General features: G+C 59.9%; 4 protein-coding genes and 2 pseudogenes across 4 annotated transcripts; 2 read left to right on the plus strand and 4 right to left on the minus strand.

Annotated features, from left to right (window-relative positions):
• Positions 1-67: 67 nt before the first annotated feature.
• On the minus strand, positions 68-1,606 carry ACA1_070840 (annotated as a pseudogene).
• A 293-nt stretch (positions 1,607-1,899) lies between these two features.
• On the plus strand, positions 1,900-9,582 carry ACA1_070850 (annotated as a pseudogene).
• A 110-nt stretch (positions 9,583-9,692) lies between these two features.
• On the plus strand, positions 9,693-10,540 carry ACA1_070860 (uncharacterized protein; the record flags this gene model as incomplete). The annotated part of the gene is made up of 3 exons (XM_004352941.1): positions 9,693-9,843; positions 9,993-10,070; positions 10,200-10,540. 3 exons carry the CDS (start codon positions 9,693-9,695, stop codon positions 10,538-10,540), a joined length of 570 nt encoding a protein of 189 aa, XP_004352993.1.
• A 2,461-nt stretch (positions 10,541-13,001) lies between these two features.
• ACA1_070870 (uncharacterized protein) lies at positions 13,002-13,464 on the minus strand (the record flags this gene model as incomplete). Its single annotated transcript, XM_004352942.1, has 3 exons — positions 13,002-13,130; positions 13,196-13,368; positions 13,434-13,464. The coding sequence occupies 3 exons, from the start codon at positions 13,462-13,464 to the stop codon at positions 13,002-13,004; spliced, it is 333 nt and encodes a 110-aa protein (XP_004352994.1).
• Positions 13,465-14,411: 947 nt separating this feature from the next.
• ACA1_070880 (uncharacterized protein) lies at positions 14,412-14,703 on the minus strand (the record flags this gene model as incomplete). The annotated part of the gene is made up of 2 exons (XM_004352943.1): positions 14,412-14,436; positions 14,507-14,703. 2 exons carry the CDS (start codon positions 14,701-14,703, stop codon positions 14,412-14,414), a joined length of 222 nt encoding a protein of 73 aa, XP_004352995.1.
• A 301-nt stretch (positions 14,704-15,004) lies between these two features.
• On the minus strand, positions 15,005-15,885 carry ACA1_070890 (uncharacterized protein; the record flags this gene model as incomplete). The annotated part of the gene is made up of 4 exons (XM_004352944.1): positions 15,005-15,165; positions 15,281-15,442; positions 15,503-15,620; positions 15,847-15,885. The coding sequence occupies 4 exons, from the start codon at positions 15,883-15,885 to the stop codon at positions 15,005-15,007; spliced, it is 480 nt and encodes a 159-aa protein (XP_004352996.1).
• Between the last annotated feature and the right edge of the window lie 130 nt (positions 15,886-16,015).

A 16,015-nucleotide genomic window follows, 5' to 3' on the forward strand; every position in this document is an offset into this window, starting at 1 on the left:
ACCACCAGCCACACGCGGACACGGGTTGAGCCACTCAGCCCGATGGGCGGGGAGTCGTGAATGCTGTCTAAGGAGGGGATTGGTGGTGGGGGGGGGCGTGTGCCTTGGGCTTCACCACGATCGTGACGCGCTGCCCTCGGTTGGTCGTTTCGCTCCAGCTCAACAGAGAGTAGTACTTGGAGACACCGTGGCAGATCTTCCTGTCTGCGTGTGTGGCATGCGCACGCGCAGAGGGCGACGCGAGTGAGAGGAGGACAGAAGGAGAGAAGGAGGAGGAGGGGGAGGAAGGAGAGGGCAAGAGGGCAAGGGCCAGGCGGGAGGAAGCCTCGGGCATGGTGATCGGCGTAGGTACCTCGGGAGTTGTGCAGGAGAACGACCAAGTACTCATCGCCGAGCTTGGGGCGGGCAGAAGCGGGCAAGCACGAGGCCGACAGAAAACTGCAGTACCCGACCACCTCCATGCCCGACCCGGCCAAGTTCGGGTTGGTCGCCATCTTTTGCCCCCCCCCCCTCACAACGACACGCACGGCATGAGCAAGCGCATGTGGCACACATGCGAGGAGGAGGTTCCCCTCCGCCCGCTCTCACGCGTCGTACGTACATGACATCCGGGCATGAAGCGGTCGAAGAAGGCCGCCTCAAGTCGGCATATGAGCTCGTAGTTGTAGTTGAGGAGGGCCTCCCTCAATAGCTGCCGCGTGGGCGAGCTCAGTTGGATAAAGGCGGACCACGCTTCGGCCAAGGGTTCCCCCGGCGCCGCGCCTGTACCCGTGCGGTGCGATGCGGTGCGGTGCGTGAGAAGACAGGAAGGAAATCGAGAGGAGAGCGAGAAAAAGCATGATGACGATGGCGATGACGACGATGATGACAATTGGGGGAGGGGGGGGGAGTACCGCAGTGTGCGCGTTGGCCCCTAGGGCTTGGTCCGGGTGCGATTCGCAACAGCAGCCGGCGCTCCTGCTCCTCTGTGGTGCTGCGGAAGGGCTGCGCTCCATCCCCCCCCCCCGAGCCGAAAGGACGGTCCAACGGGTCAGTGGTGGTGGGTGGGGTGGTGGATAGCGAGTCGTCAGGAGTGGCAGCCCACGCACCTCCCAAGCGGAGCGATTTTCGGCCGTGAGGAGCTGGTGGAGGGGAGAAGTGCGCTCCTCGAGCTCGAGCTCGGTGGTGGCGTCGTCGTCGCTCGAGTTGGCGGTCAAGAAGGCGACTTAGTGGCGGGCGGGCGGGCGGGCGTGATGCAACTCCAGTCTCAGCCAACACGCGTGTAAAAGGCACACACGGGATTGGGGGCAGCGCGTACGGTTGAGGTAGCGCCGGTGGCGCCGAGAGCCTGGCAAACCCGTGCGCTGGCGCGACGCAAGCGAATCGCGCTGGTGGCGTGCTTCTGCGCGCGCGCAGGCATGTTTCGTTCAGTTACTCTAACGCAGCAGCCGCTGCAATCTCTTCTTCTCTCTCTTCTTTCTTCTCTCTACGTGTGTGTGTGTGTGTGCATGGTGTGGGCGTGTGCACGCAAGGGGAACCCGCCACCAATCAAGACCAGCAGGTGGGACGGACGTGCACCTCGTGGGCCGTCAGCCACCAGGAATGTTGAATTAAAAACCTTGGCCATGTGGATGTAGGGTCGTCGCTAGAAGATGGCGGCGTGAGATGCGATTGCCAGCTCTTTGTGGGGTACGAAACAAAAGCGGGGTTATTCAAATTTTGCTTTCCTGCCCTGGCCGTCACGGAAATCATAACAAGAAGAAACAGGGAAATTGCGGAAGAAATAGCAGGTCCACAGAAAGCCAGTGGGCGTGGATGTCGCACATGGCAGCGGCAGCAGGTGCTGGCACGCCAAGTCTGGCTGGCCAGTCCACCACAACACATACCTATACATTGTGGTGCCACGATGCACACGGGAAGATGAGCGCCGACGAGCTGGTGGTGAGTCCCGAGGTCTTCCCCAGCATCAGGGCGGGGGACCTGCTTTTCATGTGGGATCCCGCTCTTTCGTCCGCTACTTCGTCGTCATCCGCAGCAGCTACGGCGGGGAGTAACGGTGGCGGCGCAGTCCTCTCCCCCAGCCCCCCACCTCCGCTCATCAGCGCTCGTAGGCGAAGGCGGCGGGAGCAAGAGAGAGGTGCCCTTCTTCTCGCCGTCAGTCGACTTCACGGCCCGCCGCCTTCAGCCCCCTCCGTTGCTCCAGCAAAAGGTGCGACACGCACACACAGCACAGGCCACGCGGCATCGACACACGCGCCCAGGCCCCTTGGGGGCGGCAACGCCTGCAACATAAGCTAACCCTCCTCTCCTTCCCTCTTTCTCCCTCTACTCGCTCCTCCCCCCTCCCCCCCAATCCTCCTCCTCCTCATCTCCGCCGGACCAACGTTGGCGCGCGCGCGCGTGCAGGAAGCGGGTTCGCAGGTAACCTGAACTACATGAACACCCTGCAGATCAGCCTCAGCAACAAGATCGCCGACCTGTTTGGCTTTGTACAACGGCAAGCCATCGCCGCCGAGGTCCTCACGCCAGAGACAGCACCGCAGGTGCTACTTGCTCTCCCACCCAGCTCGCCCCATGCTGCAGCCTCGCTCCGCACCACCCTTGCACTCTCCCACTCCTTCCTCCGGTCTCTCGTTCGGTTGGGTGTCGTGTCGTTGGTCGTGTCGTGTCGTCACACCGCTGATATGCTCGAGGTGCCCGTGGCCGTGGCGGTGGCGGTGGTGCGTGCCAGGTGGACTTTGTGGAGGTGGTGTTCAGGGATCAGTACGTGGGTCGCTCGGACATGTGGCGTCTGCAGCTCTCGTTGATAGGCTCGCCCATCTACATCCAAAAGCCCATCTCCTTCTCCTGCATTCGGGTGCGGCTCCTCTTTCTCGCTGTAGCGAATGTGGCGACTCGGCCGCTTCTCTTACGTGCCTAACTCGACGTTCACACACACACACACACACACCGTGCGGTCTGCCGTGCGTACGTATCAGGCGACCGTTTCGGAGCTGTTGAGGAAGGGCAAGCCGGTGCGGAGCGGGTTCGTGACGCGCGACACCAAGTTCGTGTTCCGCTCGCGCTCGGCCAAGTTCTACCTCCTCATCCAAATGAGTTCGGAGATGTGGGACTTTGCCGAGGACGGGGAGCTCTACTTCGAGAAGGTGAACCTCTTCCTGCGCTCCATGTTCTCCAAGTGGAAGGCCTCGTCGGCCAACCACACCCTCTGTCTCGTCCTCTTCTCTCGCCTCTACCTCGCCGAGTACGCACACCGCCACACCCTCCCCCCTCCCCCCTTTAATCTACCCGCCCGCCCGCCCGCCCGCCACCCGGCCCACTCTCTGCCACGCGATCCCTCTCTCCGTGCGGGGGGGGTCCTCACGCTCATCCCCCACCTTCCCTCCAATCTGCGGCACCACCACGCACCACCACCACGCACCACCACCACGCACCACCACCACGCACCACCACGCACCACCAGGGACGCCAAGCTCGAGGGTAACCTCGGAGAGCTGCAGACGGACCCTGACGGGCTTCAGTACCGCGACTTCTACAAGGTACCATCACTCCCGCCGCCCGCCGTGGCGCCACATGGGAGGAGCTTCCTTCCCCTCCTGCTCCTGCTCCCCTGGACGGCGATGGAGATGCTGATTGACTGATTGGGACTCCTCCGCCCCTCTTCCGCCTCCTCCGCCTCCTCCGCCTCCTCCTCCTTCCCCATCCCATTCCGTCCCGTCTCTCCTCCTTGTAACTTCAACTTCTCCTCTGGGCCGCCGCCGCCGCAGGTGCTGCTGCTGGACGAAAAGAAGTCGGACTGGGAATCGGTCATCCTGCAGCTCAAGCGGGAGTTCATCCAGTACCCGCGCAGCCTCCGCTGGGACCCTCACGCTGACGGTGCCCAGCCCTGCTACAACAGCACGGCGAGGAAGGGAAACCTGCTCGAAGCCATCAACCTCGCCCTTCTCGACCTGGACAAGGTACGCGTGCCTGCCTCCCAAGGGCCATACCCCCCCCCCCAAACATCCCATCGCCACATGACCACGCGCCTACCTCGCGTCCTCTCTCTCTCTCTCTCCATTTTTCTCCTTCTCCTCCTCCTCCTCCTGAATGAACGAATGGCGCGAGGCTTACCGCCCGGGCCGCGGTGTGCAGGACTTCATTGATCGAGACCTCAAGCAAACGGGCCAGGGAATCGTGGCCATCTCCGGCGGTTCGGGTCACTTTGAGGTGTGTGCCAAGATGATGCAGATGACCAAGCAGAAGATCATCGACCACGGCATCGGCTGTGACCTCATCTGCCTTTCCAAGCCGCCCCTCCACATGGCACGCCCCCCCCCCAATCCACCCACTCACCCCTCTGGACTGTCTTTGTTGGCGGTGGCGCCTGCGTACGGTCCGCTCACACTCCCCATCCCCGTCCCCGTCCCCATCCCCATCCCCATCCCCAATCGCCTGCCCCGGTGGCCACCGATGACGATGGCGGCGATGCTGCTGCTGCTGCTGCAGGTGCCGCTGTTCGAGTGCAGGCCTCCTCTCAGGCGCGCCTCTTCCGCGACTGGTGTTGGTGGCGGTGGTGGCGGTGGCTCTCAAGACGCCCTCGCGCTGTCCAGGGACGAGGGTCCCTCTGCTGGCGGGGTGGGCAAGCTGGGCTTCAACACCCCGCATTGGATCTACATCAGCTTTTTCAACCCGCGCGCGTCCTCTGCGCCGGCTGCATGGGAGGCACGATGCCGCATGCCCCAACTCCAGTACCACTACTCCACCAATGGTACGCGCCGCCGCCGCCGCCGCCTCCGGGTATCGCTTGTGACCTAACGGGTGTCCGGTCGGGGCGGGCATGCGCACACCGCCACCACAGTGCTGGATGAACTTCGGTGCGGGAGGGCGGACGTCGTCGTGACCGTCAAGTCGGGGGCCGCCGTGTGTGGTCCGGAGGAAGCGCGAAAGGAGCGGAGAGAGGACCCGAGGCTGGACGACGCCTATTTCGACTCGTACGACAGCTCCGTGTTCTCCATAGACGCCTCGCCCGCTCTCTCCTCCTTCCCCGGCAAGCACTCTCTTGGCCGCGACGCCATCGGCCCCTTTGGCCCCCGTAAGCAGCACCACCCCAACACCAACCACCACCACCACCACCAACACACCAAGCTTCATCGCCCGCTCCATCCCCCCGTACCGCGCCTCCCTCCCCACCGCGCCTCCTCCTCCTCCTCCCCCCTGCGTCGGAACACTGCTTTTTGTCGGTGTGGCGTGATTGTGTTGGGCGTGAGTGATGTGTTTGTGGCGTGCGTGTCATGCGTGTGCGTGTGCGTGCGTGCTGACCTGGCTGCTGCCGTCTTCCACGCGGGTTTCACGCACCAGACTCACCTTGCGGAGTTGCCCGAATCGTATCCGTCCACCACGCCTGGGACGGACCCCTTCCTCTCCTCCGGCTCCGACACAGCGATGAAACCCGTGCGGCTGCCCTATGCTCACCCACACGGCAACCACGAGGATGGCAACAACACCCACGCCGGCGCCACCACCACCAGCAGCAGCAGCAAGGACCCGCCGAATAGAGGCGCGCGAGATCAGAGCCAGTCCCAGTCCTCCGTCAAGACCACGCCCCACCCACGCTCCGCTACAACCAGCGCCAGCACTACTACCACCACCACCACCACCAGCAGCAGCAGCAGCACCAGTACTGGTACCGGCAGAAGCGGCACCGCCACCGACCTCAGACTTACCCGCCTGCCTCGTGCATGTTTTTTTGGGGGGGTCCTTTTTTTTTCCCCTCACACACGTGGTGTTGTGGTCGTAGGTGTGACGGCGGCAATCGCTATCACGTCGGCCACGTCGGCCACCATGACCGCGATCGGCACAACGGCTGCTCCTTCTACCGGGTACGCGGGGCCGACGTCTCCCTCTCCTCGAGTCCCAAATGTTCCTTGCGCTCTACGCGGGTTTTGTTTGTTGCTCACACCGGGGCCCGGTGGGTCGGGTCTTGGCGCGCCAACTCTTCACAGGCCTTCGCCAGGCTCGGCCTTATCCGTCCGTCGCGCGAGCGTAGCGATAGCTCCACCTTCGACTTTGGCTTGGACAGGCAGCTCTTTGGCCACGGCGGCACCCCAATCCTCGGCGCAGCTGCCGCCTCACTCCAACGCCGCCGCTGCCGCGGCCTCCCTCAAGGTATCCCAGGCCCCGCCGGCCCAGCATGTTCCTCCTTCGGCTTCGCTCAAGGCCAAGTTCAAGAAAACCAATGTACGCGTACACCCCTCGGCTGGCTGGCTGGCTGGCTGGCTGGCTGGCTGGTATCGCTCGGCTGATGTTTGCGGCTGCGTCGGGTGGGTGGGTGGGTGGGGGTCCCATCTCGGTCGGTCAGGCGTGCCTGAATCCGTTTCAACCGCTGGTGGCCGAGGGTCCAGGCGGGCTCGAGTCCGATCCGGAGGGCTACAGCAGCAACAAGAGGCGTTGGTCGCATCTGTTCCATACGTCGATCTACCGCACGGTCGGGCACAAGGAGTACACCTACGCGCCCAATTGGAAGTCCCTGTGCGAGCCCGCCTCGTTGCCCATCACGACCGACTACAAGCCGACCCCGTCCGAGCTCAACACGCGCTTTGCCGAAGGCAACCACACCCTCAACGCCGACGACGCTGGTCCCTACCGCTCCCGCACCGAAGAGCTGCTCCGCGAGCTTGTCTCCCAGCGACTCGTGCAGGGCTACCAGCTCGTCGTGCCCCCCAAGCCCCGCAAGGACCTCAAGCCCCAAAAGCCCCACCCCAAGGTACCCTCTTCTCGCCCTCTGCCCACATGCCGCCAACTAGCGCTATGACAGAATCTCGCCACCGTCCATCCAGTGGAGTGTTGCTTGTGTGTGTGTGTGTGTGTCGTGCGACTTGACCGACTCTTTCCTGCCGCCCCCTCTCGATACGTGGCATTCCTCCGCGCGCCCCGCCTTGCAAGGAAAAGCCAGGTGCGGTGTCGTCGTCGTCGTCGTCGGACAAGAGCTCCTACACGGTCTCCATGGGCAACGACTACCATGAGTTCGCCAAGGAGGGCCAGAATATCCGGGTGAAGCGCTACCACAAAAAGGACGACCGCCGCATCAGGTGACTTTGTCCCTCCCTGCACGCCCTGCACGCCCTGCTCGCTCGCTCGCGGTGGTTCTCGCTCTCTCCTCTCGATTCATCTTCGCCTGTCGTGTGTGTCGTGTGTTGCAATGACATACCAAATGCCGATTGGGCGCTCGTCCCGCTTGACCTTCGACAGAACAGGAGGAGCAGGAATAGTGTACAGCTATCAACTCATGGGTCTGGGCGAAGAGCGATGGGCGGGGATGAGGGTCTCCTTCAACCACAAAGCTTCGGCCCAGTACTCCTGGAACTACCTCGATCAGGTGCGCAAAGCAGAGAATGGGTCGCACGCCCTGCCGCCCCTTTTCCTTCTGCTCACGCACCTTTGTTCACCCCCCCCCTTTCCAAATATGCGGTCATCAATCCTCGCGGCCACACGACCGCGATCACTACGCCACGCGACCGCCAAATCAGCTCATATGCGGATATTCGGACGACATGTACGACACCCTCAAGTACTCTACGGTCAAGTATGTTCTTGCGCCCGTCCAAACCGCCGACGTGGAGGAGCGCGCCGTCCGCAGCTTCCTTGCCTTTGCCAAGGCCCTGGCGGCGAAAGAAGACAGTAAGCTGAACGTCCAAATCGTACGCGCGCTCCCCCACTCATGCCATCCACGTTGCACGACCAACGCCAGGCACACACACACATACACACACACACACAGCTCTCCAAGTTCGCTATGGTGGATGACAGCGAGAATAAGGAGCGACCAGCACGCATGAAACCCGACGAGGTACTTTCGACCTACACTTGTCGGTCCGCCTTCACCACCAGCATATGTCGACAACTGGGGTGTGTGTGTGTGCTGGGGCTCTCGGGGGCATGTAGGTGGACAGAATCTTGGGCGCGATGCGCCATCCCATCAGTGGCCTCACGCCGTTGATCCGCGACCGCAGGTGGCGATTTCGCAACTACAAGAGCTGCTTTGTTGGTGCGCACACCCTACTCTCTCTGCCCCCGCCACCCGCCACCCGCCACCACCAGGAGCGGCAGCGGTGGGGGGGAGAAAGGTAGTCGGCAGCGGCCGTGGGTGCTGACCGGTGTCGGCCTTTTGTATGCCAGGCTCCGATTGTGTGGAATGGTTTCTGAAGAATGTAGACATCGAAAATCGACGCGCCGCAGAGGAGCTAGGCCAGCGAATACTGGAGCTTGGCTTCGTCGAGCACGTGGCCGGCAAGGCTCAATTCAAGGATGGCAACTACTACTACCGCCTCCACGTACGCATCATCCCTTGGTCTCTCCTTGCCCCCGCCCGCCCACCCACATCATCTTTCCCTCTCCTCCCTCTGCTCTCCCTGTGCGTGCGTGCGTGCGTGCGTGCGTGCGTGCGTGTGTGTGCGTGTGTGTCTGTGTGTGCCTCTACAGGAGGATTCGCCGACAGCCACTCTACCGGCAAGCGGAAAACCCGATTCTCCGCTCAAGGACCCCTCCCCCAACCCAGGCCAGCAGCAGCGGTCGGCCTCCCTGCTCAAGAAACAGTTGGCCGAATATATCGGCTCTGCTCCACCTCCAGGCGGTACTCCTCCCCGCCCCTCCGCCGCCGACCTCGCTGTGTGTGTGTGTGTGTGTGTGTTGTGCTGACTGATCCTGCGCCGCATGCACACATCATCAGGTACGATCACGCCACCGGCCACTCCAGTGGCGTCGCGGTCGAATACGCTTGATGCAGTCGCAGCTGGCACTGCCGCCTCTCTGGCCCCGCCGGTGGTGCTTGGCGCCGGCAGTGCGTCGCCTTCTCCGCAGCAGGGCAAGGCCGAGCAGAAGCCTCCCACCCACACCCTCAAAATCGAAATTCCGCCCACCAAGACCGACCGCTACGAATGGCTGGTGCGTGGCCGTGCACATGGCTCCTCCCCTTCTGACCACATCCTCCCACCCTGCCGCTGCTGCTGCTGCTGCTCGCCGTCCAGCTTCTCCTCTGACAGGTCCAGCACGTGTGTGTTGTGCGTGTGCGTGTGCGTGTGCGGTGGAGCGTGTAGTACATGGTGTATGACGGAGTCTATAATCCGTACGAGTGGTTCCACGTGGAGTTCCAGTGGCTGGTCTGCACGGGGTGCGTGGTGGACGACTTTTTGTCCATGCTCGAGCGGAAAGCCAAGAACCTGGGACTCCGATGGATCCCCATCCCTGTCTACCTGATGGACCGAAGCAAGGTGCACCCCCTACCCTCACCCCCCTCCTGCCCCCGTGTGTCCCTTCCCTGTCTGCCGTTTTTCACCGGAGGAGATGGGGGCGGGGCGGGGGGGGGACGAGAAGAAGACGAACGGGTTCATGGGAGCCTTTGAGATCCCGCTGGCCTGCTCCGTGCGCGACCTGGGAACGATGGTCATCCTGCAACAGGAGATCCTCGCCCTCTGTGATTTCCTGCTCGACAAAGCCTCCGGCGATCAGTACTACATCCACAAAACGGGCATGCTCTTCGCCCAGATCACCTGTGAGGGCTTTCTTTGGTACGCACTACCACCACCACCGCCACTCACTCCCCGCTCCACTGCCAGTGCCAAGTGAGCGCACACGTGCTCCGGGAGAACTCATGACCGGTTGGGCTCGGCGGCGGCGGCGGCGGCTGCAGCTCGTTGAACACGCTGCCTGGTGCGCGCCATAAACTGAGCAAGGGGATGAAGATGCTCCAGTACCTGCGCGACTTCTGTACCGACGCCGAGCGCGTGGAGGCCCTCCTGGGGCAGCTCCTCAACCCTCGCATGTCTCCCCGCTCCTTTGACGATCGCGACCACGACCTCCTCCTCGAGAACGAAACTGACGGCGAAGGTACCCACCCCCCACCCACCCCCCCAATCCCCCCGTCTCCCCCGGGAAAGCAAACCCGCCTCACCTCGAAGGCGTCCTTCCTTACTGAGCCTGTTTGTTGTTGTTCTTCTTCTTCTTCTTGCTTTTTCTTTGCCTTGCTTCCTCTGCAGACTCGGAGGAGCGACAGCTCGAATCGGACCGACAGAAGCTGCGCCAGCCGGCCCCGGTCATGGTCGTGCCTAAGAAGGGTCCAGGCCCCCTCAAGCCCGCGCGCGTCTTCTCTTCGCCCGGCCCGCTATCGCCAACTCTGCTTTCATCTGCTGCTCCCTCCTCCTCCTCCTCCTTGTGGCTGCCCGCCTCCTCCCCTTCACACACAGCCAGCGTGGGTCCCTCTCGCCACCAGCAGCACCAGCAGCAGGAGGAGCCTTCGGCCTCGCCTCCAGCTACACACCACCCTCGACCTGATCTGGGAGTTCTCCCTCTTGCCCCTCCCGCTGCCGCAGCCGAAAGCACCCCAGCCGATGATGATTCCTCAGGGGAGGGAAGCAGCTCCTACAACGCCCTGCTCTACTACTGCGTGCTCCATCGCGGGCGCGGCAGCACCACCGGCGGCGGTGGTGGTGACGGTACCTCCCACCAGCCGCTGCCCCCTGCCGTCGATGTCTCCGCACGCTGGCGAAGCCTCAATTTCCTTCCCGCACCCGGCCTGTCGACATAAATACCCAAAAAACGGAAAAGGAAAAGTACTTTGCCCTGCCAACAAAAAAAAAAAGATCCAGAAGAAGCAGCGCAATCGATAATGGCCACAGCGCCAGGTACGTACTGGCATTTTCCCTGGGGAGGAGACTCTCGTTGACCCGTCTCGACCTCAGATGAGGGGCGTGCAGACGCGTTACAACACCGGTGTGCGCAACTGGAGGAGGTAAACGTTACTCGTTTTGGCTTTACCATCGCGCCATCATTTCATTAATTTGGTGGGGATGGTAGGAAAACGCCCGACTCTCCTCCAAGCTCTTGCGCGCACGCAGGCTTATTGCCAGGGTGGAAAAGGAGAAAAGGTAAAGGACAGCTCATTGGGCAATCGGTTGGCGGGAACAACTTTCTCACAGCTGATCTCGATTACCCACAGCTTTGTTCTCGGACGTTTACTGCAGTACGAAGGTTGGCAAGCCTCGGACTCAGGAACAGACACGAACTCAAGTGGAGAGGAGGAGGAGGAGGACCATGACGAAGGAATCGAAATGAGCGACGACGGGAGCGACAGCGAGCAGTCGTCCGAGTCCGAGCCACCAGCCAAGAAGGCCAAGAGAGGACTAAAGAGAGACCGACTTCCCAGTAGGTGCAGCTCTTCTCTCTTGCCGACGACACATGCGCTCACTACAAGCAAATGGCTAGGCCCAAGGGACGACGCCTTTGCTGGCGAGAGCGATGGAGGACTGTGCGTTGCCGTTGTGAAGAAGAGACCGTGCAAAAGCAAGGCACTTGCCGGCTTCAAATATTGCTGGGTACGTACGTTGCATTGGGTTGCGTTGCGGGGCGAGTCACTAATGCGTGGTTGGTGCAGCATCATGCCCCGCTTGACCCCAACTCGCCCTTTACTTGGTGTCAGTTCGTCCGCGATGTCCACGGTTGTCCGCAGTGGCTACTCTCTCCCAACCTCTTTGAAGATGAGGCAGGAGATGTCTCAGACCATGCAGTTACCCCTGGTGTCGCAGCCAGCGATCTCAGGAGATTAGAATCGATTTCGACCAAACCAACCGTCAAACAATGCCCTTGGTGCAAGAATGCACCTGGCTCGTTTTCAGGCCTCGTCCATCACGCTGCAAGCGAGTTCCACACAGACTGTGTCTGGAATGCACACAGACTTCGTGCATAGTTTGGAGAGGAGGGGATGTAACGGGGATGCAACGAAAACGAGTAACACTAGTTGTACTCGTGTTACTACTTACAAGGAAGACCAAAAGCGAGATCCACACTGGCTTGTCACACCATTATTGTCACTGCTTTCCCACAGAGGCGCATCGCCTGGCAAAGCGATTGGCACCACTCCTAGACCCTGGGAGCTTTGAAGGCTGGTGAGTTTTCCTCCATCCATCAACGAATCTCATGTGTGTTGGTTCTTAGGGGATGCAACGAAAACGCGTAACACTCGTTAAACGCGTTTAACTCGTTTAACGAGTGTGGGCCACTCGTGAAACGAGTGGAGAATGTGTGAAACGAGTAGCAAACGCGTGAAACGTGTAGAGAACGCGTGGAACGAGTAAAAAGGCGTAAATAACGAGTAAAACGAGTAAATAACGAGTTAAACGAGTAAAAAATCGCGTCTAAATCAGTGTTGCCACAGGTGTGGCATCGTTTTCGTTGCATCCCCTTAGAGTGAGCCACTAGAGTTACTCGTGTTACTTGTGCAACTAGTTTTACTCGTATCGGTTGCATCCCCAACAGTGGTGCAACCACTTAAACTCCAAAAACTATGCATCACGGCGAGTCGTCGCCAGCTGTACGGGGCGGGGGGGTGCGGGTGTGACGAATCCTACCGCATCTTGATGCCCTTGCTGTGCTGAGCACGACAAGCTCATTCTCACGTGGTCAAGAGCTTAGGGGGCAAGCGAGTAAACTAAAGATCTTACTAAAAAAACACCGAGGTCGAATGGCCACTGAGGCATCCTACTGGGCTGACTCTATCACACTTTGAAGCCTGTTCTCTGTGACGCATTTTGAACGAAACGCGAGGCCAGGAGCTTTCCAGGGAAGCGAGAAAACTCATCATCATGACAAAGCAACGTCGAGGCCCTAGCGGCCCAATGAGGCATCCTGGAGGGCTGAGTCTTATCACATCTGGAAGCCCATACTATGTGACGCATTTTGAACGAAACGCGAGGTCACGAGCTTACAGAGCAAGCGAGAAAAAGAGTGATCATTCTGGTGTGGCGTTGATCACAGTAAATTTCTAAGTCAAAACTCCGCACGCGTGGCCGAGCAACCGCCAAAAAAACCAAGTCCAAACTCCGCTCGTTTCTTTTCCTGGAAAACAATGAAGTCAAAACTCCGGCTCTTTCTTTTTTTTCTTGCTTCTTTCTTTTCTTCCTTCTGCTCGTCCCCTAACACCGCCATTATTGTCATTGCGCAGAAATCTTTGCCAATGACATCATCAGGTTCTTCTTCACCATTGCTCCTTGCTAGTCTGCTGTACGTTTTCGTCGCTTGGCCTCTCCTTTCTCCTTCCTGCGCTTTCTCTCTTCGTCCTCCTTCCGCTTTTTGTCACCAGACCACGTCAGTTTGTCCTTCGTCTTTTCCTCCTGCTCGAGCTGTACGGTAAGTTGAGGTTAGGGCGACAAATCAAATTGATTGCTGTGGAAATAGGGGGGGGCACCTTTTTGGCCGCTATGTAGGCGTCTTCCACTTCATCCGTGTCTGTCACGCCTTGCTCCTTCAGCTTCTTCTTCAACCTTTCAAAGTGTAGGAAGTCACGGCAAGGGGCCACCTTCTCCAATTCCAGTATTCGGTCCTCGCATGCCTTGAGCCGTTCGTAGACGTCTCGCGTTCCTGGCGACGTGTGTCAACACCACACAACCCACGCACGCACGCACAGGTGGGGAAGGGACCTGTACGGGCTTCAGCCAAATTCAGGTGCTGCTCCATGTTGCGTAGTCTCTCCTCCACCCCTTTTTCTGTAGGGCCGAGGGAGACAGCGCCACTGGGCTTGTGCAACCGGTCAAGAGGGCCGTGCAGGTTCTCTACGCGTGAAGTTTTGATTTGGAGCTTGCGTGGTATCTTTTTAACATCAATACGAGAGCACCCCCTGAATTGAAAAGGGAGGTTAAATACGTCGGAGAAGTGAAGGGGGGGGGAGATGCTACGTTGCTTCGTTGCCAATGAAGCAGAATTCTTCTTGGTTGCTTTGGCAGTTACGCTCCTTCTTCACCGACGCCAAGGTCGCGATCCTACGCGATAGCTGGCAAATTATTAATTGTGCATCCTTCTCTTTGCCCTGTGAATTGGATTCATGGATGGCTAATTAATAACCTCAGAGTGGGAGCAGGAGACGAGAATTCCTCCTTTGTTGGCGGCACCAGCACTCGGCCGAGTCTCCACCTCCATGTTCCGCGCTTCGTGCAAAATAAATAAATAATAAAAAACAGCTTGAACAAAAATCAAACCAAGATATACAACAACGAGCGTCCTTCGTCATGCTCTTCTTCTTCTTCTTCCATTATCTTCTGCCCAGGTCTCGGAGATGGGATTTCGTCGCATCCTCTTCTTCGCCTCCCTCCCAATTTTTCCATGCCTTCTGGCCCTCCTTCCCCTTGGCACGCGTAGCAGCTCCCCATCTATTCGGCCACGTCGTGATGTTCGAGGTGTCGGCGTGGGTAGTTCGTTGTTCTCGGGTTGGATGCGAGGTCGCTGATGTGTCGTCGGTTGTGGTGCGCAGGTTGTGGAGGTATATTACAGTGGGTGGATGGTCTCACATCATTATGCAGCAACCCCCGCCCCCTCCACCAGCCGCCTGCTTCTTGCCGCCGTCGGGTTGGTCCCTATCTCTGAACTCGACCTCTTCCTGCGCATGTGCAGATGAAGGAACATGATGGTTAGTCATCGAACAACGAGGCGCGCCTGAAGGAGAAGCGACAGCGATTTTGTTTGGGGGGGGGGAGGACGGACCACTTCGTGAAGCGTGTCGTACTGTGAGAGGGGTGTGTTCGGATCAAGCCACATGTGTTCCTGCGGGATGTAGAGGCCCACATTGCCTTGAATGGCGACGTTGAGCGTTTCCGAGATGAAGTGAATGGCCTCGTTGGCGGTCAATTTGGAATCTATCCGCAGCGTCTTGTAAATGAGAGGATAGGTAGGAGGAAACTTGATTCTCATTACGAGCGCCATTGTGAGGTGGTTCGCGTGTGCCAAAAGGGGCTGGCAATGAATGAAGAAGAGGAAGGGGCAGCCGCGTTGAGATGATGAGAGGGCGCGAGATGCAACGGAGAACGGCGGTGGGGGCTGGGTTGTCCGTGTGAGGCCACCGCGGGAAATAGCCGGCCACGGGATACCTTGCCACCTCCGACGCGTTGGATTGGGCACGCTCAAATTAGGTCCATTTCTTTTGGTTTCTCTTATTTTTGCTTTGGTCACGAAAGCAATTCGCCGCAGGAGCTGCTCGCCGAACGGGCAAACCTTCCTCCTGTCCTCACGTCTCGGCTGCGGGGGCAGCTGCGCCGTGATAGAACAAGGGTTCACATTCCTCCTCGATGGTTTCTTCTTCCGCAAGGCCGGGCGAGAGGAGGAAGAACTTGTTGTTTCCTTTCGAGAAGGCGTAGCAGCCCACACACGTGACCGTGAGCCCCCTTGCTGAAGTGGCGTGTGCCGCGAGTGAGCGCGGACAAGCAGCAGCACTTTCCTGACGGGCAGACATGGACGGCGGCGGCGGCGGCGGTGGGATGTGTCAAACCTGCTTCCAGCTCACGTAACCGCTTTACCAGCTTGGCTTCGTCGGAGCCTGGTACGGTCTGGTCGTCGTTGCCTCCTCGGAGCTTGCCCAGGGCAGGGTCGAAGCTAAACACAAACTTGAAAGCGGGAAAGCCGATGTACTCGGCGTCCTCGGGTATGGCTTCCACGTGCACGCGATCTGAATGGGGGGGGGGCGGACCATCAACAACACCAAACTTGTGTGGTGGGCAGACCGTACCTGAGCCCGGCACATGGTGCACACCCAGCACTTGCCAAGTTTCGTCGTCAAAGAAGAAGGCCTCTTGTGCAAGCAGGTGCAAGTAGCTCCGCACAAAATCCTCCCTTTCCTTCTTCTCCTGAAAAGCAGTGGTGTTTACACGTAGTTGTAGCAGGTAACACCAACACTGTGAATGCACGCACGCCACGATGGATCGGCGACGGGGGGGGGGGAGGAGGACCTGCTGCCGTTCAGGTTGGCCACTGGCGGAGTGGGGGTGTCGGCGTGTGCCTGCCGCTGCACCCACGAAATGCGGGCGAACAGAGCTGGTGGTGGGTGTGACAAGTTGTCGAGGCTGGCGGGACCTCCAAAAGGTGGAGGTAGTAGTCGGTGCGGCCGTCCATCGCAGTGCCACCGCGGAAGGGCAACGCGCCGGTGAAAAGCAGCTGCTCCGGGGCAGGGGACTACCCCGCACAACGCCACGCCGGAAGAGGGAGGACATTGAGGAATGCGGCCCCCACCGGTTGGTTATTT

Source organism: Acanthamoeba castellanii (genome assembly GCF_000313135.1).
Source record: "Acanthamoeba castellanii str. Neff unplaced genomic scaffold scf7180000084603, whole genome shotgun sequence".
Taxonomy (NCBI): domain Eukaryota; phylum Discosea; order Longamoebia; family Acanthamoebidae; genus Acanthamoeba; species Acanthamoeba castellanii.